This window comes from Thunnus maccoyii, chromosome 23 (assembly GCF_910596095.1).
Source record: "Thunnus maccoyii chromosome 23, fThuMac1.1, whole genome shotgun sequence".
Lineage (NCBI taxonomy): Eukaryota > Metazoa > Chordata > Actinopteri > Scombriformes > Scombridae > Thunnus > Thunnus maccoyii.
In genome coordinates, this window is record NC_056555.1 from 19646772 (window position 1) to 19672331 (window position 25560).

General features: G+C 40.8%; 2 protein-coding genes across 4 annotated transcripts; both read right to left on the reverse strand.

Moving 5' to 3' along the window:
• Nucleotides 1-224: 224 nt before the first annotated feature.
• Nucleotides 225-9454, reverse strand: LOC121891145 (methionine aminopeptidase 2-like). The gene is made up of 12 exons (XM_042403913.1): nt 9256-9454; nt 6861-6956; nt 6703-6765; nt 6493-6595; nt 5203-5364; nt 4926-5107; nt 4101-4195; nt 3881-3977; nt 2633-2736; nt 2300-2415; nt 1075-1354; nt 225-1009 (listed from the first exon to the last, which is right to left on the reverse strand). The coding sequence occupies exons 1-11, from the start codon at nt 9410-9412 to the stop codon at nt 1102-1104; spliced, it is 1428 nt and encodes a 475-aa protein (XP_042259847.1). The 5' UTR covers nt 9413-9454; the 3' UTR covers nt 225-1009; nt 1075-1101.
• A 2237-nt stretch (nt 9455-11691) lies between these two features.
• vezt (vezatin, adherens junctions transmembrane protein) lies at nt 11692-24984 on the reverse strand. 3 transcript variants are annotated; one of them, XM_042403739.1, is made up of 12 exons: nt 24803-24984; nt 23435-23572; nt 18931-19020; nt 18646-18830; nt 17915-18199; nt 17331-17477; nt 16600-16747; nt 15906-16264; nt 15199-15392; nt 14757-14863; nt 14428-14635; nt 11692-13401 (listed from the first exon to the last, which is right to left on the reverse strand). In XM_042403739.1, exons 1-12 carry the CDS (start codon nt 24836-24838, stop codon nt 12839-12841), a joined length of 2460 nt encoding a protein of 819 aa, XP_042259673.1. In that variant the 5' UTR covers nt 24839-24984; the 3' UTR covers nt 11692-12838. The 3 variants fall into 3 exon arrangements, with proteins under 3 accessions (XP_042259673.1, XP_042259672.1, XP_042259674.1); XM_042403738.1 differs by having other exon boundaries at nt 17331-17489; XM_042403740.1 differs by lacking the exon at nt 24803-24984 and adding an exon at nt 24390-24717 and having other exon boundaries at nt 17331-17489.
• Between the last annotated feature and the right edge of the window lie 576 nt (nt 24985-25560).

Below are 25560 nucleotides of genomic sequence, written 5' to 3' on the forward strand. Positions count from 1 at the left end.
GTTCAAATTGTTTTAAATTAGTCTTTTTTATATATATGTGCAAATAAACTAAAAAAATAAACTATATTTTAGCTATAAATGTATATCTATACACTAATTATACAGTCTTGTGATTAGATTTCCTGCCTGTAATTAAAGAGACTTAAGAAGAGGACAGCAGACAATGAGCAAAATTATTTTATTCATCTTTCTTTTTTTTTCTTACAAAAAACATTTTCAGGGAGTTCAAAATGAAGCATTTCTTTATTTTTGGGAACAGTGGCAGCAGCCATTTCCAAAGATATTTTACAAATATCAAAGAAACAATGACTGGAGGGCCAGAGTGCAGAGTTCCCTCCTGTAGCGACAGAAAGCCAAACATACAGCTGCAGATGCACGGTGTCTGTAAGAAGATGGCGTTTATTTGTTATTGTTAACGACGACGACGACACCCCGAGCTTTAAATGTAAGGAATTGTCTGTTTGCGGAGAGATACGTGGCCATGCATTTTGGCCTGACCACTTCTTAAACCCGTCAGTAGCGTTTGTGCTTAATTTAACTCAAGCACGAAGCACTGGAGGCTCAGTGGGGCGCCATAGAAACTTTGAAAATGAACAGGGAGGTATGAAGGGGTTTCCTACGCTCACCATCAGTTGGAATACTGGGGTCGCACTAAACGCAGCGGCAGCTTAAATAGACTTTTTTAACTGTTTGACAGTTAACTTTTTCATGTTTTTTTGTAAAATGAGGTCCGCAGGACAGTGAGAGCAAACGGCAACGCCTCCTCCAACAGACAGAAACTCGTTGGCCTTGTTTACACTTTTTCTTTAGCCGTGTTAAAACACATACATAGAAAACTCAGCAATTTCAGAAAGCCAGTCCTTCTTCATTGCAAGCTGTGAGTGGTGCATTGTGGGTAGAATACAGTAGCGTTTTGGCATCCTTCACTGCTGCTCTGAGACAACCGCTCCCTGTTTGAGCTGATTTATCTGTTGCTAACGGGGTCTGGAGGTCCTGTGTGGTGGTGGTGGTGAGGAGGAGGAGGAGGAGGAGGGGGTGTGGTGGTGGTGTTGAAGGGGGCGGGTGGGGGGATGTGGGAGGAGGAGGAGGAGGAGGGGGGTGTCAGTAGTCGTCTCCCCGGCTCACCACCTCCTTGCAGGTGGGCCTGAGCAGGATGGTGTGCTCGAACTGAGCGGTGTAGCAGCCCTTGGTGTCGCAGAGGGGAGGGTAAGGGTCCACGATACCCAGGTCACACAGGTTCTTCAGGGCCATCAGGTACTTGCTCTCGCCAAGGCGGTCCAGCCAGCGCCGGCAGAACGCCAACGTGCCGAAGTTCTCGTTGACCACGTTCAGCAGGTGCTTCGCTCTGGGCAGCCTGGAGAGGAAAGAAGGAAGGAAGTAAACATCAGAGATTTTAGCAGAGAAACGCCACAACCACAGTTTTAATTTCACTTCCTGTTTTTGAGAGATTCTAGACATCAAATATTGTTATTTTGTTAGTAAACATAAGACTCGACAGTTGTTCTCTACATACTATAAAACACAATGTGACATTAAGGTAATTTGTCCTGTATGAACACAGGTTTAAAATACAAACCAAATACCTGTTAATTAATAGTATAAACAGTATAAAGTGTCAGTGAGGGCGGCAACTAACCGTTATTTTCATTATCAACTAATTGGATTTCTCAATTTAATCGTTTGGTCGACAAAACGCCAGAAAATGATTAAAAATGTCTGTCAAAGTATCCCAGAGCACAAAGGTGACTTCCTCAAATGTCTTGATTTGTCTGATAAACAGTCAAAAAACCCCAAAATATTCAATTTACTATAATAAAAGATAAAGAAAAGTGATAAATTATCACAATTTGAGAAACAGGAACCAACAAATGTTTGATGTTTTTGCTTAAATTATAATTTAATTATCAAAATATTGTAAAATGAAAAATCGCTCATATTTTCAGTGGACTGGTCTTTGTCTTATCTTATGAATATTTAGAGTTTTTAATGGAGAGCTGAAGTTGTAAATTTATTGATGATTTTTTAATAACATTTCTAATTTATGGACTTTTATCTTCACCAGAGATCAAAAAACATTCTGATTTGACCCATTTATGACTCACAGAGTTGAGGGTGTGATGCAAAACACCTTAATCAGGTGTTAAAGGTTAATTATAAGGGTATATAAAAGGGCATTGATTAACCTTCTATCCATTCGTATACACATTTCAGCAGCAGGTTTGTGCATCTCCACTGTGGCTACCAGAAGACGTTTTAAACCAAACACAGAAAAATATGACGACGGCAGCTGAACTCTTACCTGATGGGGACGTGGCCGACGTCGAAGTTTTTCATGTAGTGAGAGCACTCCATGTCGTCGTGGACCACACCTTTCCCTGTGCTGCCGAACGTCTCGATGGCGTAAACTTCTCCCTCCTGCAGGATAAAAAACACACAATCAACAACACGAACTCTGCAGGTTTGAAAAAGCTTTGAAGTTATTTAAAATTAAAGCATGAAAGTCTTAAACTTCTTTCTGCCATAAAGACGACTTGACTCGTCACCTGCAGACATCCTGAAGAACTGAAAACTATGAAATAAACATCCTGTATGTGTTTATGAGTCTGAGTGACGACGGTCTTTATTAACTCACCTCCATTCTCGTTGCTTCTCCTCCTTTAACGATGGGCACAGTCTTACCAGCGTGTATCCTGTACTGGCCGATTGAATGACCGTTCAGGTTTCGGATTGGTTTCACTGGAACAGAAAACACACGTTTCATTAATAAAATACAAGACATTTTGAAAAAAAGTGCAGTTTATTAGTTCACATATGAACTGTGAAGCTGCAACTAACAATTACTTCCATTATCGATTGTTTTTCTTGAGTAATCAGTTAGTTATTTAGTCTATAAAATGTCAGAAAATGGAAAAATGTTGATCACTGTTTCCTAAACATCAAGGTGAAACCTTAAATGTTTTGTTTTTTCCCGATCAACAATAAACAACCCAAACATACTCAGTTTACCATCACAGACGACTAAAGAAACCAGAAAATATTCACATTTAAGAAGCTGGAACCAGACGTTTTCTATGTTTTCTTTATAAATGACTCAAACAAACTCAAACAATTAATTATCAGAACAGTTGGTGATTAATTGTGTCAGTCGACTCATTGCTGAAGCTCTGATATGAGTAATAATTGTGATAGTATTATATGTGCAGTAAATGTCATATTGTTGCATAATAAGGTTTCTGAAAGTCAGATTTCAGGTTTTTCTAATTGTGCAGCACTTGAACTCACTTTAATAGTAAACAGACCTTTAAAACAACCTTTAAATATGAGTTCACAGTGTTACATACAGCTGTGTTAGTATTAAAAGACATGAAAAACATGATGTAACCCAGTAAATCCTGATGCAAACTAAACACTTTGTAACATCAACATGCTGTAAATCTGCACTGCTGTTTGGTGGGTGAGTGTTCAACTAACTCTGGTCTCTGATAATGTGTATTTTTGTCATTTTCAGGTTCTATAATGATGTAAAATTACTGTCTCAAATCCCATTAATGCATTTATTTTTCACTATGTAGAAACTGTTCAACAGGTGCTTTGTAGGAAATGTTTTTTCATGATTTATAAAACAAATCTGCAGAAAAACAACCTAAAACTCTTCCAACAGCACAATCTTCATGTAAACAGAAAGACCATTTTTAGGAGGAGTTCATTTTATCTATTTAATGTTTATTTTCATAGGAGCAAGCATGAACCAGATAGTTTGAAATGTTGGTCCCTATGTGGGCTCTTATAAAACAGCACAAAACACCTGCATAATAATTAAATTAACTACAATCTTCTGTTAGAGTCTATGTATCTTATGCAGGTGGAGATGAGAACAAACCTTGGTAGGTTTTGCCGTCAAGCTCGACCTCGTAAGACTCCATCACTTCCTGAATCGCCTCTCCAACATCACACAGACGCACGTCAATACCAGCGTTCTGCAACGAAACAACAACAAAACATGAGCTGCAGGAAAAGTAAAAAAACAACACATCAGAGTGAAACATGTGTGTGTGTGTGTTTGTGTGTGTTCATGTGTGTGTGTGTTGTCAAAGTCATACTTTGATTCCAGTATTGGTGGCGTCTTTCACAGCCTCCAGCAGCTTGTCATACTTTGGGTTAAATGTGACAGTGAAGGCACAGTCAATGATTCGCCCTGGAAACAAAGCAGAGCGACTTTCAGAGACTTAACAGCATTCGACCTCATTTTAAACAGAACGTTTTCTAAAGCTCAACAGTTAAAGAACATCTGAGCTGGTTGCTTTCATTTGGAGTCGGTAAGAAGAATCAGTTTACAACTACGGCAACTGTAGAGGCCCAAACCAACGATTCTGCTTGTTTTACTATAAACTAAACTGTAATTTACATCACTGTTCACCATTGTTGCAAGTCATGTTTCTGAGTTTTGTGTATTTTTCTATAATTCTGGAAGCTGCTGGTTTAAAGCTGCAACTATTAGTGAACAGTTGTTTCATCTTTTCAAGCAAAAATGCTCTCTCCAACTTTTCAAATGAAACAACAACATAACTAACTGGTTTAACTACAGTTACAGTTACCATAAATAAACATATAACAGCTGTCAGCAGGAGTTCTGACTCCCTGCAAGAAACACAAAGCTTGTTTTCATTTTTCACAGCAGCAACTAAACTGTTTCACTAACAGTTTTCACTATTAGTTTCCACTGAAAACGTACTGAACTGTGACTCCAGAGCCCTGAGTTGTTTTGTACGGTTACACCTCTAACTTCTATACAATCGCTCTTCTTTTTGCAACCAGTGCAGTCGCCCCCTGCTGGCCGTTAGAGAGGATGCAGGTTTGTTTTTCAGACCTGTAGCTCGCCGTTTGGGCAGCCGCTTCAATCTGTAAAGTATCTGAACGTGCGTTACCGTTGATGTGCGTGCCGAAGTCGATCTTGCAGACGTCGTCGTACTGCAGGACAGTGGGGTCTCCGGCGTTGGGAGTGTAGTGGGCAGCGCAGTGGTTCAGAGAGCAGCCGGTGGGGAACGCCAAGCCGGCGTTCAGCCCGTTCTCCTTTATCAGCTTCCTGGAACAATCCTCCAACCGCTCGCTGAGGAGAGACGGACAAGAAACAGAGAATTAAACACTATTCAACAGAGAAAATTAAGTTAAAACTCTGCAGAATCCAGGATTTAACTGTCTCACCAGATTTCGATCATGGTCATGCCGGGTTTCAGGAAGCTGCGGACATGCTGGCGGACCTGTCTGTGGGCCTCGGCTGCCTGTCTGAAGTCGTTCCACACTTCCTCGTTGGCTTTATCCAGCACCCGCTTCTCGTCGTTGGTCGTACGCCACGCCGCGCTGCGACTGAAGACGGACACAGATTTTATAACAAGGAAACTGGCAAAAAACGCATCGATATTAAAAGGAGACTGATTATAGAAAAGGTGCCTTTTGATTTTAAAAAAAAAAAATTCTAATAAAAAGTCTTAATGAGGAATAAAACACTCTGAGCCATCAGTGGATTAACTCAACATGTTCCCGCCGCAGGCTGTAACTGGTTTTACAACGTAAAAACAACAATGAAGCTGCTGACTCATCGTCTGGCCGCCGTCACCTGACCGGGGTCAGTGAGTTCGTCTGCACACAGTTAGCGACGTCTGTCTTTACAAGCAGCTTCAGAGTTATTATCACCACCCGACTTTTACTGACATGTAAATCACAATATTTAAACATTGTTCACGTCTGAGTGGAATTTGTTCAAATTCAAACTTTGACAGACTGTGATGAGCTCGTTCTCAAACCGTCTGCAGGTTAAATTTAGACATGAGAGCAGTTTTTAAAGCTAATTTAAACACCTGCAGTCGACCAGCCTCTCCCTGAAAATAAACATGTTTTTAGTGTCCAGACACCAAATTCAATATTGTTAAATTAGAGGCAGGATGACTTTTTACACAACCTGCAAAATACGACACTGTGACTTAATTTGTGTGTCCAAACGAGCTTTTACACAACCTTTAATTATTTTGATGATCGATTAATCGTTCGAGTCATTTTTCAAGCTAAAAATGCCAAACGTGATGGTTCTGGCTTCTCAAATGGGAGACTCTTCTTCTTCTCCTCATCTAAAATGAGAGTATATTGAATATTTTGGGGGGTTTTAGATCACTGGTCAGACAAAACAAGACATCGCTTTGAACTCTGGGAAATTGTGATGACTGTTTTTCACTGTTTCTGGATGTTTTATTGGCCGAACAGATTAATGGATCATAAAAAATAATCCATTAGTTGCAGAGCTGCTGCAGCACTTTTCAAATCAGAGGTTATGATGTGGTTTTTTGGAAGATGGAAAAGGGAAAGAAGGAGATAAGAGACAATAAAACAAGAAAATAATATAAAAAAACAAGCAGAACTGAGTGTAAAACTAACAAAATAAGATGTAGAAAGTCAAGAAAAAGACAAAGAAAACAAACGTGCTCTGATTTGGCTTCTTACCCGTCCTGTGAGGTGGGATATTCACACTCCTGTCCGATGGGGAAAACTCCAGTTGGATATAAATCGCAGATGGGCACAGATGGGGGATCAGTCTGAGTTTTGGCTGCGAGGAAAAAGGCAAAAAAAACATCCCATCAAACTGACAAACCGACGTCTTACAGTAAAGGTCTGAATTTACAACACAAAGAGCCGAAAACGTGAGCAACTTACGTCCTTTCTTCTTCTTTTTCTTCTTCTTCTTTTTCCCTGCAGTGTTTTCTCCGTCATCTCCATCTGTGCGAGCAAAGACGGGGGGATTAGAACATCTGATATTTGACGCGTCGCCGCTGTGTCAACACAGCGGATGGATGTGTGTTTTCAGGCGTTACCTTCCTCGCCGTCCTCCTCCTTCTCTTTGTCCTCTATCGCCTGCTTCTCCAGCTGTTTGGTCACGACGGCGACTCCGTCCGTCTCCGCCTCGGTGCCTGCGGCGGCGAGGGGAAATAACGTCAATAACAATTACAAGCGCACACACTCCAATAAGCGATCTAACGAGCTTCAGCCGACAGGTGCTGCGTCAGCAAAAAGCTGCACAAAGAGGAGGGAGAGCACGGCTACAGTTGTGTTCGTTATCGGCTCGTGTGTTGACTTTTTTTTTTTTATAGTTAATCATCTAATTGTTAAATTGAGAAAAACAACAATATTCAAGTCCAAGTTGACGTTATGATGATAAAAGCAGCAAATCCTCACGTTTCAAAAAACTAGAACCAGAGGTTTTCTTGTATTTTTTAAAACAAATTAAACAATTAATCAATTAACGAAATTGTTGACAATTAATCGATGTGCATGTACAGCAGGTCTCTTAAAATATTTACAAAGCAGCTAAAACGAGGAAATTAATAATGAAGGAAGAATTTTTTTTAAACTACAATGTTGAATTGAGAAAAAATAAATGTCATTTTATTCTGAAACACAGCTCATACAACAACATAAAAATTATTATTCTGGCAATTTTGGCATAAAGATGAACCACAAACGAACCATTTAGTAAAAATGTTAAAACATAAACATCTTTTAACACGTCCATCTTCATTTTTGCCACTTTTTGATGACATTTCCTTTCTAGAGGAGGAGTACAACTATTTTTTCTTTCTCCACAGCAAGAAGGCATTCAGGTTAATAACAAAACAACCAAAACATAAATAAACGTCAAGAAATTGTTTCTAGATGCAATTTTTATAAGGAAAAAGACAGTGGAAAACCACTGCAAAGTGACTTTATTATGAAAACTGATGTTATCTAATTATTCAGTTGTATTCCGGGTGGAAAGACTGGAGACTCTTTGCTTTTAATCAACCTGTATCATGTTTTATGTGCTATAAACACCTGACAGCTACTAAACTATCTTTAAATTGCAGCTGCTTTGTTGGAGTTTGGATTTAAACGTATTCACGTGTTTAATCTGGTTGATTTATTTTTAAAAAAATCCTCCTTTTGAGTCCTTCAGTCTTATATAATAACTCTGACAAATTACGAAACAGCAAAACTTGGCTGATGCTCAACCGGAGGGGAATTAAAGCCAGAGGAAGCGGTTTGAGCAGCTGATTTTGTTTTTTTCTTCTCTCGATTCGAGTGATCGATGACTTTCTTTCTGTCGACCCAGTTAAACGTCTCTGATCCTGGTTGTGACTCTGACCACAGCCCGGCGTGTTTCATGAGGCCTGACAGGCGCCGCAGCTACACAACCCACATGGCTAATGAGGATCTGCGTCAAGTCCGCCATGTTTCATCAGAGCGCTTCCGGCATGACTTTCAATATAAACGTCACGTTCGACAACACCAAGCCCATTTCTCTAGAATTTTACAACATGTTGATCTTTTATAACCATTTTCTGACCAATAAAGTGACGTTTCTTCCAAGATTATGGACGCGTTTGCCACGCCAACCATTTTCTTCAGTGGTGTAAGAATAACATCTGCGTAGGTTTCTGTTTTTGAATATTAAAAGGCCACCAGAAACAGTTTTACTCATTCTGGTTTTGTCGTTATAATAATTTTTGAGGTGTAACATAAAAAAAATCATAACAGATGACGTATAATCTCTGATCGTAAGATATGTTTGGAAAATATACTTTTTGATTCCAAGAGTTTTCATTAACATTGGCAAATAGAAGTGGATTTATAGAATTTAATTAATTGTTAATTGATATTGGATATTAATTGAAATAATATCCATACCAACAAATCGAAATATACATTTAACAAAAGTTTATTGATCTTAAATGAAATCGAACACTTCAACCAATCAGAGGACTGTTAAAACAATTACTCTGTGCTTTTTTATTCTTGGTAAAACGTCCTGCGGGTCTCTATTAATGTTCATATCAACATTAATAAAAACTTCTTTCAAATAAGTTTTATTACACGTGTTTTTATAATATATAATCAATATGTTTACCACGCACCTCCAGGCCTCCTTTACCAAGTAATTAGTTTCATGATCATAGTGACGACTTACGTGATCAGTCTGCTGATCTACAACCCAATAAATCAATCATTGTAAAATGATCTACAACCCAATATATCAATAATTTTGGGTTGATCCGCGACCCAATAAAGCACTAATTTAGCCACTTTTCCACGAGCAACGAGTCTGATGCCTTTATTTTGAAGGTATCCTCCCAGTGTTTCCGGGTGTGTTCATTCTGTCTACCTTGACTCCGCTCTACTCAGTAACATTAGCCTGTTAGCCTGTTAGCCTGAAGCTGCTCGGGACTCTCTCACCTGTCGTGGCAGACTTATTCTTCTTCTTCTTCTTTTTCTTCTTCTTTGCGGTCTCCTCCACCGGCTCGGCCTCCTCCCGGTTCTCCTCCCGGTCCTCCGCCTCCCCGTTCAGCTCCCGGTCTGGGACGAGCTTCTGCTCCGCAGCCACGTCCGCCATGATCTCAGGCTGCTGCTGGAAGAGGAAGCGCCAGGGATTGTGGGAGTGCTGTTTGTGATGCTGCCTTCACGGACACTCGGAATGTATACAATAATAATAATAATGATAATGATAACGATGATGATGACGACGACGATGACGACGATGATGATGAAAATAATAATAATAATAATAATAATTATAATAATATTATTATTATTATTATTATTATTATCATTATTATTATTATTATTATTATTATTATTATTATTATTATCATTATCATTATCATTATCATTATTATTATTATTATTATTAGTAGTAGTAGTAGTAGTAGTAGTATATTATTATTGGTGTGTTTTATATTTTATTTACAGTATATATATATATAATAGTATTGTATTATTATTGTATGGTGTTTGTATATTATAATTCTGCATCTAACAATTATTTTCATTATTGATTAATCTGTCGATTATTTTCTCAATTAATCATTGTTGTTGTTTGTTTCTCAAAGCCAAAGGTGACATCTTCAAATGTTTTTGTTTGTTGTTTTATTCACAACCCAAAGATATTCAGATTACTATCAAAGAGTACTAAAGAAACCAGAAAATATCCATATCCAACATTTGAGAATTTGAACATTTTATAATTAATCAATTGTCAACAGGCAATAGTTGGCAAATAATCTATTAATCATTGCAGCTCTACATTATTACATATCCTGCACAAGTATTGCATATAAGACAAATTATTTGAATATGATGTATGTTTATGCATATTGTATTTTTAGTCAACACTTAGTTTATATACCTAGTTTATTTATATTATGATATTTATATTATAATTATTATCATATTATCAGTAAAAGTCTAACAAGTCACTTAATTACTTCAGTGAGGATGCAGAGTTTATTATTTCTATTGCACAAATATTTGAAAAATTCCTTTACATAGACTATTCTAAGTAGAATTACAATGATTAGTTGCTTCATCAATTAGTCGATTGACAGAAAATTAATTATCAATTATTTTGATAATCAAATAATCATTTTAGTTATTTTTAAAGTAAAAATCACAAACATTTACTGGTTCCAGCTTCTCATAATTGAGGATTTAATGCTTTTCTTTATTGTACACAGTAGTAAACGGAATATTTTTGGTTTGGACTGCTGGTTGGATAAAATCTGGAATCTGAAGATGTTGCCTTGGACTAATTGACAAATTAATCAATAATGAAAATATTCAATAGTTGCAGCCTTAATTCTAACGTATTTTAATTTCCTTAATTTCTCTAAATTCCTTTATTATTTATATCATTCATTTAGTTCCTTATGTTTTTTTTTCTCTAAGCATGTCTCTCATGCTGCTTTAATGTGTGAATTTCCATCCCTGGGAATCAATAAAGTCTTATTTTATCTGATATTATTTAATAGCTAGGCTTACTAACGTGTTTATGTCAGAAATCGGAGCTTCTGGAGAGACCTTGAACGCAGCACAAAGTAAAACATGCTGAATCAGCTAAAGTGGAGTTTCTGCACCGATCAGTGAGTCTAATGAAGAAATATCCCGTGAAGTGATAGAAATAAAGTATTAAACTGCACTAATGACCTGATCAATGAAAAAGGAGCAAATAAGACATTAAGTACACTAAATACAGAATACAAAACTGAATAGATTAAATTGAAATAATCAATTAAACTAATATATTTGAAGAAGCAAGATATTGGATTATTTATGTGTTAAATTTTTCCACACAAATATGTTTATATTTTATAAAATCTTATTTGAGATCCTAAGCACCAGTTGCAGTAACAGAATTGGCCACTAGATGGCAAAGCTGTAACAGTAAATGATCTAATTAAATAATGTCACTAATAAAGTTGTGCTCTTCTTTATATTTAGAAGCTCTTTCACTACTTGATGCACATTTTGTTGTGTTCGTGACATGTTACAGGACAGTTTCGGTATGTGTGGCCTCATTGGGAGTCAAATCCTTCCATGATGTGTTTAAAGCTGAGCTTTAAAGTCAAGAGATAGAGTTACTGAAATGTGGTGTTCCCCCTTCTTAGATGTATTAAATCCCCGAGACAGGGGGACTTAAAAGTTAAGTCTTCAGTCCACCACATCAGGTTTCTCCTGCAAAGAAAAAGGCAAGAACAGCTTAAAGGGGAAGCAGCAGCTGTTGTGGGGTCAGACAAATGCAGAATCCCACAAAACATATCAAGTAACACCACCAAACCTGTTTCTGACTGGGAAACAGACAAACATGAGTGTCAGAAAAGACTTCAGGATACATCGAACACTTCCAGAATGATATTTTATTTTCACATTGGAAAAAATGCAGGAGGGGTAATAGACCTCACCTCCCCCCCTGAGGGGAGAGTGCAGGGAGGGGTCAGGACAAGGCAGACATGGTGACAAGAAAGACTTGGGGAGGGGTAGGAGGAGGAGGAGGAGGTGGTGGAGGGGGGCACACACACATCAGGGCTGTCACTCTTATGGCAACTTCATATGAAACAAACAAAAAAAAAAGTTATAGATTGCCCTCACATGAGAGAAAATGCTTCTTCTTCTTCTTGTTTATTTATTTATATTTTAAAAATCACCCCTCCTCTTCGTATCGGATTTTTAAACCTCACAGCAGCAGCACAGCTCAATGAATTCATGCCATCCACATCACACAATTCAGTCCATAAAGTGTCGAGTCATAAACGAGGCTTCCTGACCTTCCCTTTCCGCCGAGTGTAAACACAGACGCTCCGTGGATTGTTTCTTTTTTTTTTTTTTTTTTTACATACAATAGCATTGTATTCCAAATATGCCACTTGAAAATAGGATTGTGAATGTATGGTCGGCTATGTGTAACCCTATTGTGTCCAATCAGGTGGGAGGGGGGCCGGGACGAAAATAAAGCGCTGACGGTAAAAATAGTGATCCACTTCCTCTTCTCGCAGAGCTCCCTCTAGCTCTCGTGGGTGTGTATGTATCTGTCCGCCTGAAAGAATTAAGATCAGCTGATTCAACCTTCTGCTTTCCTGACAAATAAAATAACTCGGAGTGTTTTAAGTAAACTGCAATTAAAACCGTTTTTTTATGTTTCTTACAATCTTTGTTTCCACATCTACCGAACGATTGTGAGATATACACTATGCGGATGTCACCAAGTAAACTGTAGACATTCTGGTCTTCCGACCTTAACACCATAAGGTCGTGTTTTTGTTGTAGTGGTTCTGGTACCTGAGTTTTAACAGCAAAAGAGCAGTAAGAATCGTGGGTAATGTAACACGGACGGATCGGTAACAGAGAGTGGCGTAAAATTTTGAAATATCTCCACACCATAAAACAGTTAAGATGTGACACAGACCCATCGATTAAAAGACACCCAGACAATCAGACATAAATACAGTCTCTGCTCAGTGCTCGGTTGCAGCAGCGGGGTTTGATTTCAGTCCTTCTCAGGGGTTCGTCTGTTGCTTTCCTCTTCTTCTTCTTCTTCTTCTTCTTCATCCTCCTCGTCTCCGAACGTCTGCTCCTCCATGTTGATGAGCGAGTGCGAGCGCGCCGCCACCTGTGCGGCGAGGGCGGAGCTGAAGCTGAGAGCCTGCGAGCCGTGCATCTCCGTCAGTCTGTCCATCACAGTGACAGCGGGGACTTTCGGCTTCAGGAAGCAGTCCAGACCGTTCTGCGCCTCCCCTTCCTCCAGGACGCCGTCGTATTGGTGCAGCTCGGACGCTCCGCCTCCTCCTCTCGCGCAGACCGAAGCTCCTCCCGCCTCCCCTCCCTCCTCCTCCAAACCGCAGCTGAACTCCGTCACCGGCTCTGTGGAGGGGTCAGGCCCCACCCTCTCGTCTTTTCCTTCCTCTTCCTCCCCTTCGTTTCCTGCAGCGCGCTCTGATAGGTGGTTTCCTTCTTCGTCTCCACTTTCTGCTGAGCCCACAGAGGCCGGAGCGCCTGAAGGCTCCACGGCAGGATCTGAACCGTCACTGCGAGCTGAAGGCGGCACAGCAGCTGCAAGAATGAAGAAGAAATGTTTGATTCAGGGTTGGACTGATACATAACACTTGACCTTGAATTACAAATGTGATACAGACGAGTCAGTCAGTGTGATTAATAGCACACTGATAGTGTATTTAACTGTAATGCAACAGTTTGACCGGATTAGTGCTGCAACTAGTTAAAATTATGTTCATCAATGTTTAATCTACAGGCTATTTCTGTCATAATCAATATACTATTAGTTGTTTAGTCTATAACATGTCAGAAAATAGTGAAAAATACACAAGTTGACATCTTCAAATTGCTTGTTTTGTGTAACTTACAGTCAAAAACCAAAAGAGATTTATTTATAATAATATGAAACAGTAAATCATCACATCTGAGAGGCTGGATCAAGTGAATTTTTTGTATTTTTGTTGCATTAACAACTATTAAATAATTAAAATTGTTGTGAAATGAAGCTTTTCACTTGACTTTACACTTGTGCTGAAACAATTAATCAACTGTTCAATCGATAGAAACATAATCATTAACAACTCTGATAGTAATCGCTTCAGTCTTATCAAGAAAAACAAATCAGATATTTTTAAGTTAAAGCGTCTCAAAAGTGGCAACTTAGTGTTCTCACTCTTTCATATCATCTATTTAATATTTTGGGGCATTTGGACAGTTTGACAGCGTTACCTTGAGCATTTGGAACTTGTGAAGGTCATTTTTTTACTTTTATTTATAGACAGTTGCAGTGCAGATAATCTCTGGTCTTTCCTTCCCTGAATTTGCTGCCTAAATATAGAAAAGGAAGTACACACGTACTACCTCGTATTATCATCATCATCCTGAGCGTTAGCCAAATGCCGGCTTGTACAGTAACAAGGTCTAAACACTTTGCCAGTAATAAAAAAAATGTGGGAGAAACATGGAGACGGGATGAAAACAGGCGAATAAACAGCAACCAGGAAAACCCACCATCAGTCAAACCCACCAGCTTCATCATATTTAAATTATCACAGAGGAGAGATGACACTGTTCAGTGCAGACCTTGGTCGTTGAAGAGCAGCTGCTTCCTCTTCATCCTCTCGCCCTCGGACGCACGGAAGCCCAGCACAGCTTTGAGCTCTGACAGGACGCGACGAGACTCCTCCCTCTCCCTGCGCTGGCGTTCCCGTTCCTCCGGTGTCAACATGTCGCACCAAGAACCCCTGCCTTCACCGTCCGAGTCCGAGTCCGACACGTAGGCCTCCCACTCCTGGTGAAACGAAGCGGCGGGGAGAGATTGACGACGGGGAAACGAGACAAGAGCTGCGATCGCTGAAAATGTAGCGAAATCAGCTCTAGATTTGTATCGTGACACTCGTGGATCATCTTACCAGCTCCTCCGGTACCGGGTCTCTGTCCAGGATCAAGGGGTAGGAAGGAGGAGGAGCGGGGATCTCAGGTACAGGAGGACCACAATGCTCCGCGCACTCAGCATTACCTGCAGAGATGATGTGCACTGATATTATTGAAACAAATAAAAAAAATGATGATCTCAACAACTTATTTCTGGAGTTTGGTTTGGTTGTGTGTTTCTTGTCTTAAATTCTGGGGAAGACACGTACTTCCTATATGACTGGCAGTAGTTTTGAATCACGGCAAAGGAAGGGGGAAGGAGGAAGTCTGCGCTAAAAATAGCCTCAGTTTAAATGTGGAAACCGATATACCACTAAAGAAGGGGTGTCACTGCTTTGTCTTGCACATATTTTATGGTAAATTGGGAAATTATGTGTGAGGAAACATCTGTAACACCGTGGAAAGTCTGACTCTGCTCACCCGGACAGGCGTTGGCCCGTCTCAGCATGCGCTCCACCTGGGTGATGGTGTCCTCCCAGCAGCCGGAGCTGGCTTGCATGTGCGGTTGCAGCTGGTGCAGCCGGTCGCTGAGATCCTTGTAACCCTCCAGTGTCAACTCCGCCAGTTCTTTGGACACCATCAACTTCTCCAGGTCGTCCTCCAGAATGATCATCCTGAAGATATCGCACAAAGAAGAGGGAGGAGGAATGTAACAAAAAGCGCACAAGAAATCTAGCTAGACTCGGGTTTAAAATAGACGCAGATTCGTAGAAGGGCACAAACTGGAGGTGTGATTACCTGCTGGCTTTTAGGTCTCTAGTGTGAAACGTGAAAGGTCATTAAATGGCACTTTTATATTGTGTGTACTGATTGAAGCGCCTTTTTCTAGTCTTCAACACACTTCTCAGTTGTCTCAGAGTTTAAAAATACGTCCTAAAACCTAATTCTTCTGTTTCTCTTAATCACCACCAGCTCCTTTCTGATTGCTATTACTTTTACCTGGATGTACATCCAAAAAAAATCATATTTACAACCGCAGTTTCCATTTTTTATGTACTATTTTATTTACTGTGTGTTATTACTGCTTTGCTTATACAGCGACCCAGTTTCCTCCATATTGGTCATTAAAGTTTCATCTTATGGGAGGTGTAAAATGAGGCCAGTGTGTGTGTGTTTGTGTGTCTCACTCGCTGAGCACAGCCTTGAGGTGCAGCTGGAGGCTTCGGATGGAGGTGTGCAGGGTGTTGAGCTCTCGGCATTTCTCCCTGGCTCGCCCGGTCCTGTCGGAGCCCGTCGTCCTCGGCTGGGTCTCGAAGTGGCGGTGGAAGTCGTAGCTGCGCTGCACTTCCCCGAGACAGCTGGCCAGAGCGTGATGGAGGGGCTCGGTCACCGCGGCGATGGACCGGTGTAACGCTGGCGTAGGAGGAGGGGAGTTGTCTCCTTTTGGACCGACCTCTTCTTGCTCCTCTATTCGCCGCGGTGACAGGAGGAGAGCAAGTCGACGGAAACATTCAGAGCTTTGTCCCACCCATAGCTGGAACAGCATCTGCAGGAGGACAAACCAACAAACACCAACTAAATACCATTCATGCATGAAAGTACAACCCACTCCTTTCTTGGACTTTGGTTTCTTAACTGTCAAGGGTTTCTTGTTTCAGTCTTTTTACCTCAAGAGCAAAATTGAGGTCAGTTCATGAATACGCTACTTGAGTTTCACGCCATCGACCTACTCAAAGCTCTGACAAATCTGTAAAGACACTGAGCTTACAGGTTGAAAGCAGGGAGGTGGATTAAGTGGATTGAGAGACGTTTCTATGGTCTTTTTGGTTCTATTTTTTCCCGCCGCTACCAGCACGCCCTGGTTCCCCCCTCAGGCTTTACCTTCAGGGCAGGCAGGCTGTAGTCGTCTGTAAGCTCCTGGGCCTGTTCGTCACCCAGGTGCTCGATTCCCAGGCCGAGGCCCAGCTCCTTAAGAGGCACCGCAGACACATAGTTGGTCACGTTATCAATCTCAGAATTCAGAGGGAACGTTGGGAAGCGTTAAGGACACGTCACCCTTAAAAATGTGCGTATTTACAGACATATTCATCTATTTAAATGTGTTACTTCAAATGCGTTTTTATGCCAATAAATGACTTAAAGGCATCAACTTTAAAAGTCATCATATTAGACCCTGAAGAATCAACATTCTCCTCTTGCTTAGTAACAACTGTTAACCTCAAAATCATATTTTTCCCTTTAACCTTTTCACATCTATACTCAAGTTATATACTGTATATCTGACTGCTTTTGGATGCAACAGTATCTTTAAGCAAGTGTCACATTATTCCAAAGCCCTAGACACAAGGAGAGCAGGCACTATGGTAAAGGAATGTCATCTTTTGACTGACATAGTTCATAAGTTAAGGACATATGAACATTTAAAAGAGACGTTATGATGCTGACTGCTTTTTAGTGACCTGATTCAACAAAAGAGAAGAAGAAGAGCTGGTTGTTTGTCAATATGTCTGCAGAAAAGAAAGTATAAGTTCTCAGCTTTACACTAATAACCAAATCCAGTCGCTACAAAACAGACCATATTCAGGCCGTTATTCTCGACAGGTAAAGGATATGCCTTGAGCATGTGACAGGTGGCTCTTCGCGAGGCTCTGAAGGCAGAGCGGAGCGCCCGGTACAGGGCCTTCCTCAGTCCGATCAGCTGCTGGCCGCGTGGCACCGCCCCCGGCCCCGCCCTGCTAAAGGAGCTGGCCGCACTCACCCTGTCGAGCAAACTTGACAAGTGAAATGTGATACAACTGTGGAGACGTCCCAAAGAGGCAGGGGGGCACACACAACACTGAACACATGACATCACACTGAACGAGACGACACACAAGACGAGACAAACACGAACAGAGACATGAAGACTACACAGAAATGTAAACAACACCAGATAGTAGTGACGGAGGAGACAGTATGACATGCTAAAATCACTTGGTGATTCAAGGACTAAGCCGGACAGACAGTGTTTTCTATAGACGATGCTAAAGCTATAGATAAACAACACCACCTGAAGAATTAGCTTAACTAACAGGACTCTACCAACATGGGAGTGGATTAATGAGACAGTAGTGACAGCTGGAGAAATGAATGCAAATTTTTACATCATGTGATTGGGTGATATGAACGTATGTGGACATAAAACGAGCACACTTACAGGGTGAACCCTCGGGAGATGACCTCGGTCTCCTGCACCAGGCGAAGGGCTTTGCGAGACAAGCCGGTCAGAGTCTTGCTGTTGTGGACCAGAGTCTGGAGCTGCGTGGCTCTGGCGTGGACGCCTCTCTGCATGCGGCCCCGTTTCCACAGCGTGGCCCCCCTCAGCCCCATCCAGCCCAGCAGGGCGAGGCCCCACGGGGCTGCGGCCAGCGACCACAGTCCCTCAGACACAGAGCACAGACCCAGCAGCACCGCAGCCATGCCGACCAGCCCCGCCATGTCCCTGAGCGAGGAGAACAGGAAGGAACTTTGATTATAGTGTTTATGACCGTTTCACAGTTTAGATCATGAGATCTGTGTGTGGCTGAGATTAATAAAATATTATTAGAACTAATAAAATATGGAATTTTGTTAATTCTTTATTTAATTAATCATTTAAGTCATTTATCAAGTAAAAATGCCGAGCAGTTACAGCTGATTCCAGTTTCTTAGATGTTGCAACTATTTTGATAATCAATTAATCTGTCAATGCTGAAAATCTTTGAAATCTTGCACATTTACAAAAAACAATACACTGGGAGGACAAAGTAACATCTAACAACACAGTACAGTTTGTAAAGGTAATATTTAAGGCCATAGTTTTATATTTGTGATGGTGCTGTATTGAAATGTATTATATCTTCTTGTGATCTATGTGTGTGTGTGTTTCTTTCTTTCCTAACAGCGTACCATAGCGAGGGTCTGGCGATGAGGCTCGGTCTGGGCAGGGCGCTGGCTCGGCTGGGTGAGCCAGAGGGCGAAGAGCCCAGTGTGAGCAGGCTGGGGTCTAACAGCTCAATCAGCTCCACATCCTCCTGCAGCAGCACATCCTGGTCCAGAATGCACCTCACCGAGTACTGACCGAACACACAGTCCTGCAAGGAGCGAGGTAAAAAAAAAAAAAAGGGTTTAAAGACAACAGATGCCTTGATGGTTTTAGTGCCAGCATTCCTTTCTGTTGCCCGTTCTACCCACCAGTTGCTGCTCCAGCTTACGAGATGCAGCGGCCTGGTGAATGGGGCTCCATCTCCACAAGGCTTCAGCCAGTCTCCATAAAGGTCCTCCCTGCAGATCAAACACACAGGAAAATATTATTCCTCAGTCAATTAACTACCGCCACCCCCCTTTTCATTCACCATTCAGTACTGTTTAAATATGTTCCAGACTTAGACAACTCATTCACTAGTGTATCATTGCATTCTGTATATTTCCCAGGAATCACACATGTTACACAGCTACGAGAGAATTTCCCTGGAATAGTTGAGTTTGTCCAGGAGGCAACAACAATTAGTGCAATATGTGTTTATATTACACTCACTCGTGGGTCTTGTACAGCACCACTGTGGCACACACATAACTGCTTCTCTTTGTTTAATTTCCATTTTGGCATTCAGCATCAATAAAACTTTTAACCTTTCAAAATATATGGTTGTCAGATGGAAAGGAAGGATTCTTTGAGTTCTAGGAAAAAAAATAAAATAAAATAAAAGAAGAGAGAGGCACTATGCAAACACACACACATCTCTGTTTCATGTCTTACTTCCAAAGAATCTCCCAGCAGCGGGGACTCCCACTGTAAACAGTCCCGACCAGAAAGACAAATCTAGAGCCACACAGTTGAAAGTGCTCTGACATTTCCATATATAACGAACCTCAGGCTTGAAAACGTTGCTCGTTGTTTTGCTTGCAGGTGCTAAGAGCCTAGAAAAATCCTAAAATGTGTAAAGCCTAATCGTGAATAGGATTTATATTCACTAATCTACTTCGTGTTTCATGGAATCAGAAAAATGCTTTGTTAAAAAAAAATAAAAATAAAAAAAAGGGGGGAGATGTTTGTTCTTTTTCCGTTCATGTTTAAATAAAGTTAAAAATCAGAGAACAAGCATCATAACATGTGAGGCGTGAGTGTGTGTGAAGTGTGTGTGTGTGTGTGTGTGTGTGTGTGTGAGCATGAAGCTATTGATCCAGACCGGGCATCCTGCATGATGACCCTTCTCTGCGGGGGGAAAAGCACAAGTGTTATTAGTCTAAAGGCTCCGGTCGTATTGATTACTGATTGGAGACTGAGCTTCCGGACGGGAGGAGGGGGGGGGGGGGTTATTCACATGTGAATTCATGTATGTTTGTGTGTGCACGCTCCGAGTAGAACACAACTCTATTGTTAATCGCATCAGATACTATCACGGAGATGATGTAAACCGCACACGGATTACTTTCACTTCTGTTAATATCACGGCTCAGTGTTGTTGTGGCTCATCAGTGTTCTGCTTGGTGTCACACAGGGAACACTTACAACAATGTGAGAGAACGGACATACACCGTATGTTACATATATATATATGTTACACAATTAGTCAATTAATCAATTGGTAGATAATTAATGAACAAAAGCTCTGTGTGTTTTTCTGTTAACGTCATTTTGCAAGCAAAAATAGTAGGGCTGCAACTAACAATTATTATTATTATTATCAATTAATCTGACTATTATTTTCTTGATTAACCTTTCGGGCTATAAAACATCACAAAACAGTGAAAAATGCCTGTTTTGTTCGACCAACAGTCCAAAATCAAAGAATATTTTGAATTTACTACAAGCTAAGACTAATAAAAGCAGAAAATCCTCTGAAACGATGAGCAGGAACTTCAAACTTTTGGCATTTTTACTTTAAAAAATGACTTAAATGATAAACCGACAATCAAAATATTTGTGGATTATTTTTCGTTGAATTGACTAGTTGTTGCAGCTCTAAAAAGTAGCACTCATTAGCTTGTTCTAACTTCTCAAATTTGAAGATTTTTATATCATTCTTTGTTCTTGGAAGTGAACATCTTTAAGTTTTGGATGGACAAAATTTGAAGACATCACATCTTACACTATTTTTTATATTTTATATCAAATAATCAATGAATAAAAAGCATAGTCAGCAGATTAGGGCTGGTATACTCTGTCAGGCGTGCTTGTCTGATGGTCGAGTAGCTTCGGAAACCCCCTCCCTCAACACCCTTCCTACGCCGGGTTGCGCCGCGCTGTTTTCAAATCACACAATCTGACATTTACACCAACTGACCAGCGACTGACCAGCAACTGACCAGCTGTGCGGAGGTGAGAGAGGAGCCGAAAGGTTTGAACTTCTCTCTTCTTTCATTCTTAACAGGACTATTTCTGTCACATATCGTATCACAAACGGCCTCTCCGGGCTGCGTTCAGTAAAACAGCAAAAAAAAAATAAAAAAAATCACAATTTAGCCTTTTATTGGTAACGTAATGAAAGATGAACTATGATCCATGTACGTGAACAAGGTGTTTACCTCGGCTCCAGCTCTATCTAAGCTGCAGGAAATTGGTCACAGGGGGACGACCCAAAAGCTTTCCTGTCTCATCTCGATCCCTCATCCTCCTTAACTCCTTACAACAACAGCACACCAGAGAGGAAGCGTGACACGTACGGAAAGTTCCTGAACGAAGCCAACACAACACCGTTTCCCGTAGCAAGAAGAGGAGAGGGGGGAGGGAGGGAGGGGAGGAGGAAGAGAGGAGATTGAGTCAAGTGATTCTGAGCTACCCCGGACACATTACTCATCTGACTAAACCACAGGTCGAGTCCAACTACAGACATCAACTGTTAGATTAATGCCAGCTTTATTAAGAGTTTGCGGATTTTTAATCCTTTGATTGCAGAGTTGAAGCGCACACTGATCCATTTATAAAAAAAATAAAGCAAACATACAACATGTGAATAATAACAAAAAAGAAAGATGTAGCTTGTAAGAGGATGCTCACAGCAGGCAGCAGGAATAACGTCAGCGAGAAAGCAAGAGTGTGGTCTCTGTAATCACATTTGGACTATCTCTTCGAAAAATCGGAACAACGGCAGGAGAGCGAGATGCAGGAGAGAGAGAGAGAGAGAGAGAGAGAGAGGAAAGAGAACATGCAACACTAAATACCTCCATCTGTGTGCAGGGAACACTTCTCGCCATCTCTATAGTATCTTGTCTGACTGAAGCGGAGCGTATAAAGCAGTGTACATAACTGGGCTGTGGGTGACTGTGTGTCAATATGCGTCACTGTTTGAAGTCAATAGTCAAATTAATTACTTTCTGTCTGACTGCACAATTCAAACAAACACACATGTGCGCACACACACACACACACATATTGCCCCGGGTCAGGGATGCAGATTCTTTGAAGTGAAAGTAATTATGGGTGCTAGTTGGGGTTGCCCCCCTACTTAGACGATTAGTTGACCGAGTCTGACCTGATGGCGTCTTGGGTTGGTTGAAGTCCATTTGTTGTGTTTTTATGATCTAGAGATGAAACTGTTACCCAATCAATCGGTTTGTTGATTGATAGGAAACGAATCAGCAGCGATTCTGATAATATCTTCATTGTTTAGGTCATTTCTTAGGCTAAAATGTCAACAATTCACAGGTTCCACTTTTTAGAATGTAAATATTTTCTTGTTTTCTTATTCTTCTATTATAGTAAATTGAATATCTTTTAGAACAAGACACATTTTAGTCTATTTTGTAAAATTTTGTAGACCAAATGATTAATAAAGAAAATAATTGCCATATGAATTGATAATAAATATAATTGCTAGTTGGAGCCCCACAATTTCTCAATATTTTTTTGGTCATTTTATGATTTATTTATGGATAAAAATAGCCTTTTAACACATTTAATGTTTATTAATGTGTACTAGCCCTATTTGTATTTGGTCAGAATGAAAATAATATCTCCTGAAAATGACAGGAGTATCTCTAACATCACAACAATATTCACACGTGTAGGAGGTTGGGCGGGTTGTCACTAATCACCGTGGGTGGCGGTTCAATCCCCGGCTCCTCCTGTCCACATGTCAGACTGTCCCGGGGCAAGATACTGAATCATCAGGTGCAATGGAGGGAGTGTGAGTGTGTGTGAGTGTGTGTGTGAGTGAGTATGAATGGGTGAGTAAGCGGCAAGAAATGTGAAGCACTTTGGAAAAAAAGCGCTACATAAATGCAGCCATTAAGTTAGTTGGTCAAGTCAAAACATTTGTCTCTTTTAAGCACTTAATTATGAGATATTGATCCTTCTGGTTGTTGTTTTATGGTTATTTTGGTTATGCCATCTAATGTACACTACAATTAAGTTTTGTGTGAGCTTGAGTGTGTGGGAGGTAGGTTTGTGTATGTTTTATGCATCTTTGTAATATGTTTTATGTGCTTTATTAGGTTTCATGTTCAAGCCTGAGTGTGGTCTGTGTTTTAACCAGCAGCAAGACTAATTTCCATCTTGGGGACAATAAAAGTTCAAGTTGAGGTTGTGTATAACTGCACTCATCTGCACAGGCAGTAATACAAGCGATTACATCTGACTAATGTTTCAATTAAAGTCAATTAGTAAATTGGTTGATGAAAACTAATAATTTCTTTGGAAGAGAACAGCAGCGCTGATGGCAGTCACATGTTTGTGTCAGCGATGGCGGGGACTCACTGAAGTTTTCTGTGGACCTTCGTCGGGAGAGGCGAGGTCACCCTCTTGTCCTCCATATTCCTCCTCTTGCGATGCCGTTGGACATGCCTCAAAGTCTGTGTGCCCTAGATCGTGCAGGTACTGGAAAAGAGGAGAGTTCTGCAAAGAGAAAGAGAGATGGTCAGACAGTTTGAGGAATAGTTGAGGAATTTTGGATGAGAAGAAGAGGAAATAGAGAGCGGGAGACAGAATAGTGCCAGGAGTGGATGGATGGAGAAGAGGAGAAAGAGTGGTGATTAGGTCATTAGTCTGGTGCTGCTTGAGCTAAAACTCCACCTGATTTTGCCCTAGTTTTTTTCCCCCCAGTATGAATCTAAAAGGTGTCCCGACTCTGATAAGCGAGGCAAAAGAACCTTTGATTCATGAGCCGGTCTACTTTCCCCTCAGGATCCATCAGCTGAAGTTGAGGCTCCACCTTTAGCCGATCTCTCCTCCATGAAGCTTATTATTCTATTCTGGGAGGAATTCTGTAAAGCCTAAGTGAATTCACATGTGAATCTGTACATCAGCATACTCTCACACAAATGACAGGACTGTCATCACACATGCTTCTCTCCAATAAACAGGACACTGAATGTAAGCACAAGTCATAAAGTCATAATCCTATCTTCTGGCACAAAGATATACACAGGCATTACACTGTTCCCTGGCCTAAACAAAGAAGGCTCTGAAACTAATCAGCCATGAAATAAGCAAACATCCCCTGCTAAAATTTGACTAAAAGATGCCTGACCCAGTTCTCTCCAAACTGCTGATCCTCTGTTGCTGGGAAAAAGATTACTCGGAGCATCTTTGCTGTGTTTTGGTGCTTCTGGGCAGCTGCACAGCAGTTTAATGTTATTACCCACATATTGCCTCTACACACCCATCTTCAAATAGCCTAATGGTAGCAGTCATACTATGAAATGTTACTCACTTGCATTGTCACACGAAGTCGCAGCTCATGTTGTCACCAGCCAGATGTATTTAGCTTCGTTACATTTTATGTGTCAGAACCGACGCATTGGATCAGGTCATCCCCCCCACCCCACCTCACCTCCTCCAACTACCAGTCCAGTAATGATGAAACGCCGACAACAATGCGCACACTAGCCCAGCTTAGCCCCCTCTCATGACCAATAAAGCTCCTTGGCAGAAACACAGTAAGCAACCAGCCAAATATGAGGATTTGTTTTGGGCTTGTCAATGCACGGCAACAGGGCAAGACGGCTGCTTACTGTGAGGCTAGCATGCCCACTAGCTTGCTACCTAACGTCTATTTCTGCCCGGGTAGGTATGACAAAGCATCAGCTACAAGTTTCGTCAACAAACAGCGGCCGTGATACAAACCTCAAATACCACATCTTCATCAAACTCCTCAGTCATTGCTCTCCGCCAGCCCGTTTTGCATTCTGAAGTTGTAGGCGGCAGTTGTCAGCAGGAACAGCCAGCGCGTATTATATTAGAAGTTGGTTGTTAGCCGGTTGCTAAAGCGTCGCATAGAACTACAATTCCCACAAAGCTCTTCTCCAACCGCCGCCGTCGCCGCTTCCTCGCGACCAACGGACGTGTGCTCGCGCCAGTTAGAGCGCCTTCACTGGTAGCGAAAGGGAAATGGCGGCCCAACCGTTGGAGTGTAAAGTTAACGGAAAACTAGCAGCGACTTACCTTTTTTTAACGTTGCTGTGATTAAATGCAGAAAAACAGCAGCAATTTCACTTCAATTTAGGATAAGATAAGATAAGACTTTATTGTTCCAGAGGGAAAATTAGCTGTACAATGCCAAATAATTACTACACATCACACATCTCATAAATAGAGTGATAAAAAAAGTACAATAAATTAGTCAGGGTGAAAAATAATAATCAATAAATACTCTAATAATTCTAAGATCCATTAAAAATTAAAGGTAAAACACTGAAAAATCTGATGTTATCACTTAATGCACATTCAACATGCAGAACAGTACACAAACATCATCAATATATGCATTTAAACACATTTTCATGCTCACTTCTGTGCTTATAGTTTTGTATTTTTCATTAGTTTTAATTTTTATTTTAATTTTTTTTCAATTCATTTTGTTTCAGTTAGTTTCCAGAGTGGTT

Coding starts and splice junctions, on each gene's coding strand:
- LOC121891145 (XM_042403913.1), bottom strand. CDS start 9,412: ATGGCGGACGTGGCTGCGGAGCAGAAGCTCGTCCCAGACCGGGAGCTG. Junction 6,957..9,255: donor GAATAAGTCTGCCACGACAG/GTGAGAGAGTCC, acceptor TCGCCGCCGCAG/GCACCGAGGCGGAGACGGAC. Junction 3,978..4,100: donor CCACCAATACTGGAATCAAA/GTATGACTTTGA, acceptor GTTTCGTTGCAG/AACGCTGGTATTGACGTGCG.
- vezt (XM_042403738.1), bottom strand. CDS start 24,838: ATGACTGAGGAGTTTGATGAAGATGTGGTATTTGAG. Junction 16,748..17,330: donor ACCTGTCACATGCTCAAGGC/ATATCCTTTACC, acceptor ACGCTTCCCAAC/GTTCCCTCTGAATTCTGAGA. Junction 13,402..14,427: donor GCTGCTCTTCAACGACCAAG/GTCTGCACTGAA, acceptor TCATTCTTGCAG/CTGCTGTGCCGCCTTCAGCT.